The sequence below is a fragment of the Pelophylax lessonae genome (genome assembly GCF_965119305.1).
Source record: "Pelophylax lessonae genome assembly, chromosome: 8".
Lineage (NCBI taxonomy): Eukaryota > Metazoa > Chordata > Amphibia > Anura > Ranidae > Pelophylax > Pelophylax lessonae.
This window is the reverse complement of record NC_138775.1, coordinates 145,880,682-145,896,957: the sequence shown is the minus strand read 5'-3', so window position 1 is coordinate 145,896,957 and position 16,276 is coordinate 145,880,682. Positions and strand designations below refer to the sequence as shown.

At 43.0% G+C, this 16,276-nt stretch overlaps 1 protein-coding gene across 1 annotated transcript in view; it reads right to left on the bottom strand.

Annotated features, from left to right (window-relative positions):
• The window catches only part of ATF6 (activating transcription factor 6), a 222,536-nt gene that overhangs the window by 117,635 nt on the left and 88,625 nt on the right, over positions 1 to 16,276 (bottom strand). The window contains exons 9-10 of the mRNA XM_082265424.1: positions 16,096 to 16,187; positions 7,552 to 7,680 (exon numbers count right to left, since the gene is read on the bottom strand). Of these exons, the coding sequence (XP_082121550.1) occupies positions 7,552 to 7,680; positions 16,096 to 16,187 (221 nt within the window). The remainder of the gene's footprint in view (positions 1 to 7,551; positions 7,681 to 16,095; positions 16,188 to 16,276) is intronic.

Here is a 16,276-nt window from a genome sequence, read left to right as displayed (position 1 = left end):
CAAGGGGCTAAACGCAGGTGTGGGGGCTGATCCTGCTAACGCTGCGTTTTTGGAATACTATACTAAACTATTGGGGACGTTAGTATAGTTCTGATCAGATCAAAGATATTGATCCTTTCAGACACTATATTAGTACTGGAGGTGTTTAGTGTGTGCGTGTGTATGTGTGTGTGTGTGTGTGCGTGTGCGTGTCACTGAAAATCATAGTGTTAAAATGTATTACTAAATATGTGGCGGGCAATGAAACGCTGTCCTGAATTGACGCTAACTGATGTCACCTGTGACACTAATACAGTGATCAAAAAAAAAAAAAAAAGATCTGTACACTATAATAGGGACACTGTGACAGGGCAATGAAGGGCTTAACTGGGGGTGATCAAGGGGTTAAATCTTTATTAGGGGATATATGGTGGGTACCCTAAACCTATCTGGGACTACCACTGTCTCTCACAGTATCTGAAGGGACACTAATACAGTGATCAGTAAATTATCTGTATACTGTATATAGTGTGCACTGTGACAGGGAATGAAAGGGTTAATTAGGGGGTTAAATGTGTGCCTATGTGTACTGGTGTCAGTGTACTGCTTCTGTACTCACAGTTGAGGTTATCTCCTCTCAAGGTGGAACCGAAAAGGACTCCAGGAGAGGAGATTGCATCATGTCCTGTGCCTGTGTTTACATTTCACAGGCACAGGACTTTCTGCAATTGGCCAGAACCGATCAACAGGGCCTACACAATGGCGTCTTGGCTTCTGTGTCCTTATGCTGTAGGAACGACAGTCTTCATATGTGAGTTTTTTTTTATCATTTTACATGTACATGTAGTTTTAGCCATTACAATAAATACTACACTATATTAGCACCTTTTTTGGTTCATATTTTGTGAGCGTTCCATGCAGCTCATTTTGAACTTTGGGCATGATCTGAGTGGGTCCGCCGGTTATCCTGTTTACCCCAAATAAATAGCAGTGGATGCGAGAGGGTTAAGGACACCAGGTTCTGACTGTGGGAACGAGCCCGGGTGCGATAACAGTTCCTGTTGAATAGGACTCAAGGTGTATATACACCAGATATCTAGGGAGTGCATAGGCACGGTGGAGGGGAGCACTATTTGAGTTGATTTTATATATGAGAAACGCACTGGTGGCTTTTCATTTAACCTATATAACAAGAAGATCTTCTCCATATATTCATTATAGCGTTTGAATGACACGCTTCAAGGACTTACAATTTCTTTGACTGGATCCTTAGCAGATGGACTAGCCTCATAATTTAAAACGTGGCTATTGGTCTCGTTAAAGCACTGATTTGTACACTCATTTTAGATTTTTTAGTGCTTCACTTTTTGTTTACAAGTCTTTCTGAGGGTTGTATATTCACCTTTGTGTGCAAGCTGCTGTTGCTACATTTGGCTTCACCAATGCTCACTTTCTTTATGTGTGGGATTTCGTGCCAATATTGACTGGTATTTGAAACGGTTCATAATTCCCTCTACCTTGACTAAGTCCCCTGTTCCAGCTAAAGAAAGGCCGCCCCAAAGCATGATGCTGCCACCACCATGCTTCACTGTGGGTATGGTGTTCTTTTGTTGCAGTTCTGATGTGCAGTGTTATTTTTGCGCCAAACATATCTTTTGGAATAATGGCCAAAAAGTTCAACCATGGTTTCATCAGACCATAACACATTTTCCCACATGCTTTTGGAAGACTTCAGATGTGTTTTTGCTAAATTTAGCCAGGCTTGAAGGTTTTTCTTCATAAGAAAAGGCTTTCATCTTGCCACTCTACCCCATAGCCCAAACATTTGAAGAATGCGGGAGATTGTTGTCATATGTACCATAAAGCCTGTACTTGCCAGATATTCCTGCAGCTCCTTTAATGTTGCTGTATGCCTCTTGGCAGCCTGACCAGTTTTTTTTCTCAGGTTTTCATCAATTTTGGAGGAACGTCCAGATCTTGGTAATGTCACTGTGTTCCATGGTATATCTAATGCCTTGGAAATTCTTTTGTACACTTCTCCTGACTGATACCTTTTACCAATGAGATCCCCCTGATGCTTTGGAAGACAGACATACTAGAACAGTTAAACTTTTTTTGGGGTTAATCAGAGGAACTTTAAATAATAGGAAGGCTTGTACTGACACCTATTTAACATGAGTTTGAATGTGAATGCTTAATTCTGAACACAACTACATCCCCGGGTATAAGAGTGTGCACACTTATGCAATCACATAATTTTAATCTTTAGTTTTTCTTTCCCCCTCTAAAGGATTTCAACTTATCAATTGAGTTGTAGGGTTTATAGGTCACATTTAAGGTGTATAAAGTTCTGAAATTACTTAACTTTGTCTCTTAACATCACATAAACCTGACATTTTAAAAAGGGGTGTGTAGACTTTCTATATCCACTGCATGTGGCAAATGAGGTTCATTGTTGACAAATGTAAATTCATGCACTTAGGATAAAAACATGCATGCATGTTGCATACTAGGAGAACAGCTGAGGCAGTCAACGGTGGAGAAGGATCTGGGTTGCTCTGGAAGTTCATAACAGCATGCAATGATAAGCTGCAGTTTCTAAAGCTAGCAAAAATTTGATTTTTTACTTACCGTAAAATCAATTTCTCTGATGTTCGTTGGCGGACACAGCTCCTGGTTTTCATAACCACTGGGTTATACTTCTCCCCTACAGGAGTAGGACACTAGGCAGAAAATAATTCTGGCTACACCCATGGGCAGTCCCAGGGGGTATACTCCCTTTCTCTTCTATAGCCACTCAGTTTTGTTACAAGCAGTGTCAGGAGAATAATAGCTCCACAGAGGGGTGGGTGCTATGTCCGACAATGAACATCAGAGAAATGGATTTTACGGTAAGTAAAAAATCCGATTTTCTCTTTCTTTCATTGACGGACACGGCTCCTGGTATTCATAACCACTGGGACATCCCAAAGCAGTGTTTAACATGAGGGGTGGGAACAACCAAAAATTGCCAAGACTAAAATTATCTGACCAGATAACAGGAGCTCAACCAAACAACTAAAGCCCACCTGAAAAAAAAAAAAAAAAAAAAAAAAAAAAAAAAGACGATACACCCTCAAAGAGGATCAGGTCCTCTAAACAGCAGCTTGCAAAACCTTGCGGCCAAAAGGAGCCGCAACATCTACTTTATAAAACTTTGTAAAAAAGTGTGCACAAACGACCAGGTGGCCATCTTACAAACCTGCGTCACTGATCCTTGATGACGGAAGGCTCCTGAGGAACTAAGCGCCTTAGTACAGTGTGTCTCGACAGGGAAAGGAGGAAACTGACCCCTAATGGAATAGGCCTGAACCACTGTCTGATCCATCCGGAAATGGTTGAAGAGGAAGCGGACAACCCTTTTTGAGATCCGTCCGTGAGCACAAATAGAGAGTCTGACTTTATGAAAGACTCTGTAGCTGCCAGGTAAACCCTAATTGCCCAGACCACATCCAAGGCATGCAAGGCAATTTCCTTTGAATGTTTAGGCTTGGGACACAGGGAAGGCAACACAATGTCTTCCTTCCAAAGCATGTCTCTGATTTTCATTTGAATGAACGACAGACAGGGGCGAAGAACCACCTTATCCCTGTGAACCACCAGATAAGGTGGACAGGATAAAGCCGCCAGTTCCGACACCCTGTGCGCAGAGGTGATAGCCACCAAAAAGGCCACCTTCTGGGACAGCGTAAGCAGGGGAATCTCCCGCATATTTTCAAAGAGAGGCTTCTGTAGAGCTGAAAGCACCAAATTGAGTTTCCAAGGCGGGAAACGGAGCATGCACTGGAGGGATCAAATGTCGGACATCCTGAAGAAAGGTATGCACCAGAGAGTGTGTGGAAGAAGAAGACCGCCAAAGCTGACACCTGGCCCTTGATGGTACTCTAGGCCAATTTCCGTTACACCCCCTGTTGAAGGAAGGTTAAGATCCAAGCCACCAAGAAGGAGCAAGGATGAACCCCAAGAGACTCACACCACGCAATGTACGTCTTCCACGTACAATGGTAGATTTTCCTAGAAGTAGATTTCCTAGCTTTCAACAGGGTAGGAATCATTGATTCAGATAACCCCTATCCTTCAGCACCGGCATTCAACAGCCAAGCCGTCAAAGCCAGCGACTAAAGCAGGATGGAAGATCAGTCCTTGGGACAGCAGATCCTCCCTGAGAGGAAACTTCCAAGGAACATCTGCAACCAGCTGCACCAGATCGGCGTACCAAACCTGGTGAGGCCAGTCCAGAGCTACTAAGATGCCTGTAATCCCTTCTGCCTCGATCCTGCGTAGAAGGCTTGGCAGAAGCTTGAGAGGAGAGAAGGTGTAAATCAGCCAAAACTGACCACACGGGGCCACTAGCGCGTCTGCGGCATCCATCAGAGGATCCTTTGACCAAGCCACAAACCTCTGCGCCTTTCTTTTGAGCCAAGACGCCTACAGATCCACCTCAGGGGTGTCCCACCAGAGACACTGCTGATGAAACCCCTCCGGGTGAAGGGACCACTCCCCTTGGTCCAACGCCTGCAGACTGAAGTAATCTGTCTGCCAATTTTCCACCTTGGAAAGGAGGACAAAGGAAAGGGCTGAACAAACTGTTCTGCCCACCTTAGAATGCTGGCTACCTCCAGAGCTGCCAGGACACTGCTTATGCCCTCTTGGTGATTGACATAAGCCACGTCTGTGTCCGATTGAATGCGCACTGGACAACCCTGAAGACGGTCTGTCCAATGATCAAGACACAGTCTGATCGCTCGAAGTTTCAAGACATTGAACGGTAGTCTGGACTATTCTAGCGTCCAGATCCACTGAGCAGAATGATGGCCGAGGACACCTCCCCAGCTTTGAAGGTAGACACCATCAGGCCCAGCACCCGCATGCAAGTCCAGAGGGACGACCATCTGTTGGACAGTAGGAGGCGATTTGCAGCCTGCAGCATGAAATTTCTGGAGTTTGTCCAGAAGGAGCACACTGGCTAAAGCTGAGTCCAGAGTCAGGCCCAGATAGTCCAGCTTACCGGACAGAGCCAGAGCAGACTTCTAAAAATTCAGAATCTAGCTAAACTCCAGAGCAAAGGGAAACTCTACTCGCAGAAGGAGATCATCCAAGTAGCCCAGTAACGTGATCCCCCGTTGACGTAGCAAAGCTAGCCCCGGGGCTAGCACTTTTGTGAAGAGCCAGAGGAGCTGAGGTGAGAACAAAGGGTATCCCCACAAACTGATAATGCTCCTCTCCCACAGCAAAGTGGAGAAAACGCTGGTGACTGGCACATATTGGAATGTGAAGGTAGGCATCCTTAATATCGATAGAGGCGAAGAAATGTCCCTGAAGCAAGGATGCCACCACTGTTCGAATGGATTCCATTCTGACCTGCAGTACCCGCACAATGCAGTTGAGCGCCTTGAGGCCAAGGATTGGATGCACTTTGCCTTCCTTCCTGGGGACTGAACAGGTTTCAGTAAAAACCTTGAAAACTTTCCAAAGTCAGAAATGGGGCATCACCCCTTGAAGGAACAGGTCTTGTATTGCCCCAAACAGGCCCTGTAAGTGGTCCGGGGACGTGCGCAAGTTGGAAGGAAAAAAATCTTGCCAGGGGACAAGAGCGAAACTTGATCTTGTAGCCTGAAAGAATGACTTTGTGGACCCACTTGTCTTGCACCAAGTCAGTCCACGGATCCAAAACCAGTGGAGACGCCCCCCCACCCCCGATACGGATGAGGGCACACCTTCATGCTGAAGGAGCCTTATTTGCAGGTCTTGAGAAGCCCGATCTTGGCTTGTCAGACCAGGTTTGTTTGGATCCTCCTGAAGAGGCCCTGAAAGGCTTTGAGCCCTTGTCAGTCGACCCTGAGGGACGAAAAAAACTTATTTTGAGCTGAGAAGGAAGGCCAACATCTACGATGAGGTTCCTTGCCCTTAGTAGCCTGTGGAAGAAAAGTATTCTACCCCCTGTGAGACCTTTAAGGATGTCATCCAGGGTAGCTCCAAACATGCAATCTCATTGGAAAGGAAGACCAGGCAATGCCTTTTTTGAAGTCTGATCCACAAACCAGCACTTGAGCCAAAAGACACACATAAGTACCACTGCCAAAACAGAGAGGCGAGCCATTAGGGGAGACGCTTTCAGAGAGGCATCACAGATAAACTGCAGCCCCTTGACCAGCTGTTCCGCAAGCTCGGGAAAGGCAGGGGGGAGCTGTTCCCCCAAGTCACGGTGTAAGAGCTTAGCCCACTCGGTCAGGGTTTGTGACACTAGGACAATGGTGAATACCGGCTTCATTGCCGAACCAGCCAGAGAGTACATCTTGTGGGCCACAGCCTATGCCTTCCGGTCAACTGGATACTTAATGGCCCGGGACTCTTCAACAGGAATCATGGTTGCCTTGTTTAATCTGGAAACCGGAGGTTCCACCACTGGTGGCACAGTCCACTTCTTAAGAAGGGACTCTTCATAGGGGTGATGCCTAGAAAGCGCTTATGAACCCCACGGAGATGCTTTGGTCGTCCCCACTCTTTAGCAACAATTCTGTCAAAATAGGAAGAGAATGGATACACCTTTGCCACTTTGGATGCGTGTGAGTGCCAAAGGTCACCTGCGCCTCTGTCGCAACGTCAGCTGCTTCTTCCACCTTTAGGGTCTAACGCAAAGATACAATCAGTGCATCCACCAGCACCTTTTCGTGTGCATTCACAGACGTGGAAGAATCATCCTCACTATCAGAGGATTCCAGGCGCATGTTTGCAGACCCAGCAGGGTGACCCACGTCCGCGGTGGCAGATTCAGGATCTGATGAGACAGATGAGGCAGGGGGGGCATTTTTTGCTAACCTGTTGCTTGAAAGCCACCTCCACCTAGGACAGAAGGCACTCCACGACCACCGTCAGTGCATGGATGGATGGTTGTGACCCACAGCCTGGGGGGGTGCTTGATCAGGTGGAGAAATCTGCTCCCAAGGCTACATGAGTGACCAGAGGGACCCCACAAAAAGTGTAAAAACACTGCTAAGGGACAACCCCCAACGCCGCGCTAGCAACACCACCCGGTCGCCAGGCAAAAAGCACCAAGCAATCCTCAGCAGAGAGGGAAAAGACCCCAACAGACAGAAATAAGCGCCTGCAGCCACCAGGATTATACACTACATGTGCAGCGATCAGGAAGTACAATAATCCAGGAGTCAGCACCAGGGGATAAGAAGGGGCTCCCACCGCCAAAATCGACGCCCCACAGAGCTCCACTGTCATGGCCGCCGCGATTTTCAATGGCAAACCACAGCAAAATGGCTGCCGGACTACACAAACATGGCCGCCATGTATAGAAATATGCAGGTTACAATGGCGGCACCACGAGGCATACAGTGACCCAGGAGGGAGACCAGGCCTCAAAGAAAATCCTAGATTTACTAGTTGTTCAGTGATAACTGCACTCATGTTATCACTCCACCGCACTAGGCTAGAAGTGCAACAAAACAAATTATATTACTTCTGCAAAATACAATATAAAAGGTTGATTAAAAAAATAAAGATGGAAATGCATAAAATTACCTGAAATCACTTTGTGGGGTATCCTTGTCTTTCATATCGACTTCCCCAGGTGAAAACTCAAGCAGGCGTCTATTATGATTAACGGTCCTGACCTCCAAGTCAAATTCCCCAGAAGTGGACTCCAAAACACTATTAAAAAGAAGACCGCGTAAAAAATAGGATTTTTGTACTTCTAAAATCTGTTACTTGGACTTCATTAAAGTAGTTGTAATGGTAAAAAAACCTTTTTAATCGTAGCTCCTCTGCAGCCGAATCCAAACACTTACCTTAGCCCTATCTTGATCCAGCGCTGTGCACATCTGCAGCAGCTCTTCTCCCCTCTCCCCGCTCTCACAGGCTTGGCTGAGAGCAGCGGAAGCCATTTGTTGCAGTCAGTCAAAACCTTAAAACCTTTGAGCAACAAAAAGGGGGGGGGGGGGGGGTTTCATGGCTGAGCTGGACTGTGTGTTTGAATAGACGCAAATAGCCCAGCTTGGGATCAAGCACGCTAGCGTGCCTCCATAGGAAGTGGCCTACTCTAGTGGGCACTCGGCAGGGAGGGTAGGAACCTTTTTTTTTTTTTTTTTTTTTTTTTTACTTTTTTCCCCTCCGTTTCCACCTGGTAATTTGGCCAGTAATACACCTGTATTGGAGTATCTCAACTCTGGATGAAGGAACACAGGGGCACCAATGGACACAGCATTGTCCGTCTGAGGGGGGGGAGTGTTAGATGGACTAGCAAATTTAGATACACGAACAAATTGAAGTCACACACCAGCTAACACTTTATAAGCAATTACAGCAAACTTTTTTTTTTTTTTTCCCTTTTGGGACAATGCTTTTACATAACTAAATGGCGTTCACTGTAAGCACCTCTGTCAGTAGTAAATTATTTGTCTCAACCCTGTATCAGCTATATCTGCAGGTCAGTATGTTCTTTTGAAAAACAGATTTACTGGCTAGATCTCCAGGTGAAAATAAAGAAAGCCTAAAAAAGAAAACAAATGCATATTCTAAGAAATGGTAAGCTGCAATATAATGGTTTTCTTTTGGATTTAATACCATTTTAAAGCCAGGGACCATGAAGCAAGATCGTAATCCGGTCCTTGAAGCAGACAACCTGGAAGAATCCACAGGATGTCTTTTCAGAAATGTGATCAGTTTGCCATACTACATCTGCCCAGACCAGTTCAGAGCTATGAGAATCACCAGAATGCCTTCCATCTTGATCCTGTGGAATAATGGAGGAAAGAGTTTCAGAGATCCCACGGAACCAAAGCATCCATTGCTTATTCAAAATTTCTTCACCTGGAAAAAAATCTGTCCAATTTGTTGTAGAATTGAGAGGCTAGAAAGCTCTATATCTGGCGTCTCCCACCAGTGACAGGTCCAAAAAAACTTCCAGATGTAAGAACCAGTCTCCTGGGTCCAGATGATGCAGGGTCAACATCTGGGATTTAAAAAGTCTGGAAAGGCTGCAACATGAGTGTCTGCTCAGGAAATAATGTTTCCTACCCCTTTTACTAAAGCAAGACTTTTAGTTCCTCACAAATGGTTGATATATGCCACTGTCATGGCTTTGTTCAACTAAATCAAATTAAAACAACTTTTCAGTCTGGAGATACAGTGTTAAAGGGACAACCAAATCATCCATAGTTCCAGAATGTTGATCAGAAGATAGATTACTGCTGTGTCTAAGCCCCCTGCACCAACAAGATGTCTAGGACTCCTTCCCATCCTTTTAGACTGTGATCCATTTTTCGGGGTCTTCAAGACACTGAAAAAGGAAAGAAGGATTTTCCCCAACCCCAGAACCAGATTTCTGAGCCACAAGGCAGGCAGTAATCTAGTTCTCAGTGTCAATCTAGTTGGTTTGTCTACAGACTGACAAATTAATGTTGAAGACGTCTGAGGTTGAACTAAGCATATTAAACTGTCCCAAAAGGAGGCTGAGGCTCCCTTTAAGCCCAAAATTCTCATGCAGAATTGCAGAGTTGAACAGCCTGTGAATTTTAGAGTCCAATTCTTGAATCAGAGAAAAACTCTGGCTTGAGTTGTAACTATGATGAGACCTGTATACTTCCAGTGATGTGTTGGTTCCAGTGCTGCCTTCCAAAGGTTCAGGATCCAACTAAACCTTTTTAAAGTTTGCAGTTTTCACATTATATGGTTGGTCAGAATCTGTGTTGACTGTTCAAAAGGAGGTCATCTAGATAAGCCAAAATGTTAATGCAGTTAATGTCAATGGGAGCATAGTATGACTAGCATGTGGGCCAACTCATTGGTGAATACTTGGGGTACAGAAAACAGGCCAAATGCTATGGCCAAAAACTGGTAGTGTTAAGCGCCCACAGCAAAACAGAGGTAACACGAATGCCCTGGAAAGATGGAGACATGTAGACCTGGATTATTTTTGTCCACAGAAGCTAGAAAGTCGACCTGATGAAGGAAGGCCATTACCAACCTGATGGATTCCATGCAGAATTCTCTAAACCAAATCAAGTCATTTAAGGCCTTCAGATCCAAGATGGGGCAGATACAACCTCTTGGTTTTGGAACCATGAAAAAGCTGGAGTAAAACCACTGAAACTTTTCCACCATTCCTCTCCGGCTTTGGTTTGAGCTTGGAGCCAGAAACCAGGTAGGAATGCAAATAACGTTTGTTTGGCATCAGAGAGGGAAGAGCCTTCCCAGCTTGAGACTTGGGCTTCGTCACTTGAGGCAGATAAGTACTTATGCACCAAATTACCTCTTTTATGAGGTTGTCCAGGATAGTTAAAAAGAGATTTTACTCACATTTTAACTCATTCTGCAAAAAAAGTGGTATAAACGAACCAGTCAATGTAACAGTCTAGGGCTGTCAGCAGGAGAGCTAAGCACCCTAGAGGAAAAAAAAAAAAAAAAAAAAAAAAGAAGATCAGTATGAATGGCAGCTGGATTATTTTAATATGGGTAACATAACAGTTGTGGCAAACTGCCATGCAGAGCCTGCTAGGAAAAGTAGGATGTGAAAAAAAGTGTTTCTAAAGGTTTGTCAGTGGTGTCTTTAAACATTGGTGCATCCTCAATAGGAATGGTCAGTGCTAGATTACGGTGGGGCACAACAGGATCAACAATGGGAACAGACCATTTTTTAACAAAGGCCTCCTATAATTAATATTGATCAGAAAAACGTTTCATAGGAGCAAGTAGTTTATCAGCTTTTCAGTCTCGGTATAGAACGCCTTCAAGGAAGGTGTGTGCCAGAAACGTTTTTACAGTCTTGGGGCCTTTCAAGGATTTCAGACAAGTACCAGCACTGGAAGAATGTACAGGCTGCTCTTCCATTTTTAAACTGGTATGTACTGCATCAATAAGAATCATTATGGTTCTGGGAGCTATGGCTTGCCTCTCCAAAGGGACAAAATACCCGGGTAAAGATTTGGGAGACTCATCAGATAAAATATCAGGCTCAGAAGCGACGGGCATGTCAGATAAATGTGGCATTTAAGGCACATGTTATCCATTTACTCGGCACAATCTCATCATTTTTATATTTTACCAACAAAATGTGTAATATTGCTTTTGTGTGCCCTAAAATTAACTGTATTACTGAAAATTTGTGCTTGATAAACTGTTGTGCTAATACCACGTGACATAAAAATTTGGAACTACCACCATTTTATTCTCCAGTGTCTCTGCTTACAGAAAATTTTTACTGTTGTGGATTTCACCTAATTTTTTAGGAATAAAATGATTTCCAAAAACGTGCAGAAAATACAAATAGTCTGGCAGCAAAAGAGTTACATTGTTGGAAGAGACAAGGTCACTGTAGGCAGCAGCAAGGAACAAATAAGGTGGAACCAGAGGTCTCTTGCAAACAGGAGCAATGGTAAGAACATGTCATCTCATGCCGCAAAGCAGGAACAAGGTTCATAATATGCAGGAAACACCAGCTAGTGATGCAGCATTTAACAGCTCAGTGTATTAACTCTTTCCCTGGAGAACACAGGGCCTACCTATGAGTCTTCAGAGACTGGCTCAGACAAGTGCTATGTCACAGCTATGAAGCTGGACAGTGCTCTACAGCTAACACAGTAGACAAAGGATTGGAAAGTGTGATAAGCATAGCCTAGCAGCTGAAGGTCACATTCCAGGCATGCCCACAATCATCCAGTCCAACAGGGTTTGGGTGGCCACCAAAGCCATTGCAGAGGATACGTCTGGATAGCTGTATTAAGAGATCAGATCAAACAAAATGTAGATAAAGTCTCCATTTAAGCAAAAAATAATCTGAATAAAGTAGAAATGGCAACTAAATCCACGTAAGCTTCTCTCAGTAGGACACTAGTAAAAAAATAAAAAATAAAAAACCAAGGCATTGTGAGAGTGGGAGGAATCATGCCAGATTGGTCAATGTTTGTTCATTGTCCAAATCCTCCTGTAGGTGGTAGTATAACCCTAGTCCCTTAATAAACGAGAAAGTGATAAATCCACAATCCAAAAAATAAAAATATGAATATTAAAAGAAAAACAATACTCAGAATCCTGATGCAACAGAGAATGCAGTAACAGCAAATGAAACCATACTACAGGGAGTGCAGAATTATTAGGCAAATGAGTATTTTGACCACATCATCCTCTTTATGCATGTTGTCTTACTCCAAGCTGTATAGGCTCGAAAGCCTACTACCAATTAAGCATATTAGGTGATGTGCATCTCTGTAATGAGAAGGGGTGTGGTCTAATGACATCAACACCCTATATCAGGTGTGCATAATTATTAGGCAACTTCCTTTCCTTGGGCAAAATGGGTCAAAAGAAGGACTTGACAGGCTCAGAAAAGTCAAAAATAGTGAGATATCTTGCAGAGGGATGCAGCACTCTTAAAATTGCAAAGCTTCTGAAGCGTGATCATCGAACAATCAAGCATTTCATTCAAAATAGTCAACAGGGTCGCAAGAAGCGTGTGGAAAAACCAAGGCGCAAAATAACAGCCCATGAACTGAGAAAAGTCAAGCGTGCAGCTGCCAAGATGCCACTTGCCACCAGTTTGGCCATATTTCAGAGCTGCAACATCACTGGAGTGCCCAAAAGCACAAGGTGTGCAGACATGGCCAAGGTAAGAAAGGCTGAAAGACGACCACCACTGAACAAGACACACAAGCTGAAACGTCAAGACTGGGCCAAGAAATATCTCAAGACTGATTTTTCAAAGGTTTTATGGACTGATGAAATGAGAGTGAGTCTTGATGGGCCAGATGGATGGGCCCGTGGCTGGATTGGTAAAGGGCAGAGAGCTCCAGTCCGACTCAGACGCCAGCAAGGTGGAGGTGGAGTACTGATTTGGGCTGGTATCATCAAAGATGAGCTTGTGGGGCCTTTTCGGGTTGAGGATGGAGTCAAGCTCAACTCCCAGTCCTACTGCCAGTTTCTGGAAGACACCTTCTTCAAGCAATGGTACAGGAAGAAGTCTGCATCCTTCAAGAAAAACATGATTTTCATGCAGGACAATGCTCCATCACACGCGTCCAAGTACTCCACAGCGTGGCTGGCAAGAAAGGGTATAAAAGAAAAGCTAATGACATGGCCTCCTTGTTCACCTGATCTGAACCCCATTGAGAACCTGTGGTCCATCATCAAATGTGAGATTTACAAGGAGGGAAAACAGTACACCTCTCTGAACAGTGTCTGGGAGGCTGTGGTTGCTGCTGCACGCAATGTTGATGGTGAACAGATCAAAACACTGACAGAATCCATGGATGGCAGGCTTTTGAGTGTCCTTGCAAAGAAAGGTGGCTATATTGGTCACTGATTTGTTTTGTTTTTGAATGTCAGAAATGTATATTTGTGAATGTTGAGATGTTATATTGGTTTCACTGGTAAAAATAAATAATTGAAATGGGTATACTGTATATTTGACTTTTGTTAAGTTGCCTAATAATTATGCACAGTAATAGTTACCTGCACTAGTCACCTGCACACACAGATATCCCCCTAAAATAGCTAAAACTAAAAACAAAATAAAAACTACTTCCAAAAATAGTCAGCTTTGATATTAATGAGTTTTTTTGGGTTCATTGAGAACGTGGTTGTTCAATAATAAAATTAATCCTCAAAAATACTAATTTGCCTAATAATTCTGCACTCCCTGTATATGCACTAAGCATCTCGTATAATGCCCAAAAAAATCTGTATAGCCAAGATGGAATATGATACACTTACCTCAAGTATGCAACTAAAATTATTTTTTTTCGCTGTTGGTAAAACTCTCTCGATAGCAAAAATATATTAGCAGTAATAGAAAGTTGTAACGGGATCCAATGTCACCCTATTTTCATGATTTTTAGATGAAAATTGTATAACCCCATGTGGTGTTCGCTATATAACCCCATGGGTTGGTGGTGTTAAATGGCCATTACTGCATATTTGCCATCTGGCAGGGCAACATTGGATCTCTGATGTCTTTAAATTAAAAGCTGAAAGGTTGTAATTCATCTATCTAGTTCAATAAGTACGTGGATTGCACTGAGGTATATAATAGCAGTCTGCTATTAGACCCATATTTAACCCCCGCCCCCTCTCCCCCCCCCAAAAAAAATAAATAAATAAACACATTTTAAGATGCAACAGCTTCCACTCTTGCATATCCTCCGCTCTGTATTGAGGAGTCAGTTGTGGAGAGTCAAAAGAATATTGAGTGACGAGGAGAAATTTAAGAAGCATGTGAATAAGATGGCGGAACAAGTAAAAAACAGGGAAAATACAGGATCATTTATTCCAACTGAACTGTAGCATGTGTTGGGACAGGGATTGGTAGCGAGAGACTATAGGCAGAGGAGTTCACTCTAAAGAGAACCTGTTTTCTGTGTAATACCATGTTTTTAGCAGCGACATCCTTAAAATAATTAAAGACATTGGTCATTGTTATCTGAATGGTTTTCAGATAGCCCTGAAACATAAATTGGCCCCACACAGGCCTTTTGGAGAAACCGGTCTCATAGTAATGGTTATAAAAATCTACATATTTTGAAATATTTACTGCACAGGTTCTCCATTTATTATTGGGATCCAAACCGAAAGGATCTGTTCCATGTCTGAACTGTATCCAATGCATTATTTTATGTTGAAGAGGAAAAAATTTACACATCCACTATAATCAAGTTTTCAATCACAGGGTATTTATATATACACATACATACATACACATATATATATATATATATATATATATATATATATTACACATACATACATATACACACACACACACTATATATATATATATATATATATATATATATATATATATATATATATATATATATACATATATACACACATATACATACATACACACACACACACACACACACAGTCATACAAGGAAGTCTGGGGGATTAATAAGCTCTTCTACCTGGATTTGTGTGTTTAACTCCTTGTCTACCAAAGTACTTTATATACATCATGGTATTCAAGGTTGGGGATAGAACAATCAATGTTAAACAAGTGTTTTAGCCCTGGATCACACTGAATGCGGCTTTGAAATCATGCAACTTCACTTGAAACCGCACAATTTCAACTTTAGATGCGACTTGGCTGACAGATATCTATGCAAGTCACACCTAAAAATTGACAAAAATAATTTTTTGAAATGGCACGGCACCACAAAGTCAGCGTCGCACCAATTTGAACAGTTCCACTGCAGACAATAGGGTGCAACTTACCATGCGACTTGTCATGTCAAATCCCATGACAAGTCGCACTGGTGTGAACCAGGGCTTACTGGGCAGTATATACTGTATGTCGGCGACTGGCTAATTCCCCCTATAAGTGCCAGCCACTGTGGTTCCTGGGCCTCTGTTTCTCTGGGAAGCTCAAGACGGAAAGCTCAAGATGGAAAAAAACTACTTCAAAATGGAGAGAAGGAGAAGCACAAGAAAAATGCACTCCCACATATTGCAGTATGCGGTTCAACATTTCACTTACTATCTATTAAAAAGGACTGTAGTAATATTTATTGATTTATTTGGACTTATCACAGACAATTGCATGGGAGTTAATGGGCACCTGTCGCATTTGTAGCATATGGGCACATAGGCGTAATCGATTTAGGTGTTTATTTATAGCGATGCTCTGTTTTTTGTTTTATGTAAAAAAACTGCTAATAATTTATTCTACAGGGCCTATGCTTTCATAAAATAGATTTTGTGTCATGCGCCTGCTTCTCCACCTCGGCCACTTAGAGGAATCCTTGCATTCTTTGATAAAAAAAAAAAAAGGCTTTTCCTGAGTGGCTAAGCTGGACAGGCAGGCAGATATCACAATCTCCACGATGGCCAATCAGAGGAAGCCTTGCATTCACTGATAAAAATCCAATAACCTTATTGGCAGAGACGCGCTAAGACTGAATTGATCTATCTCCAGCAGTAAAGCGAAAGTTTCCGGTACTGCTGCTCTTACACCCAGTCCACGACCAGGACTTTAAGATTTCCCAGAGTGCATGGACAAACCTGTTGGTACCCTTTTAGCCTTGAAACAATACCATAGAAGACAATATAAATACATTTAAAAATAATGTGTTACCTAAGTGGGTTGAAATTCATGATTAAAAATACAGCCACCATCATCAGGCAGACAGCTCTTCTCTTTGGAGCAGTTACTTTAAGTTTCTGATTCTGCAGAAAAACACATGAATGACAGCCCTTATTAACAACCTTATCAAGTGTTATTATATAAAAGCAATTAGGTTTTAGGAGATCACAAT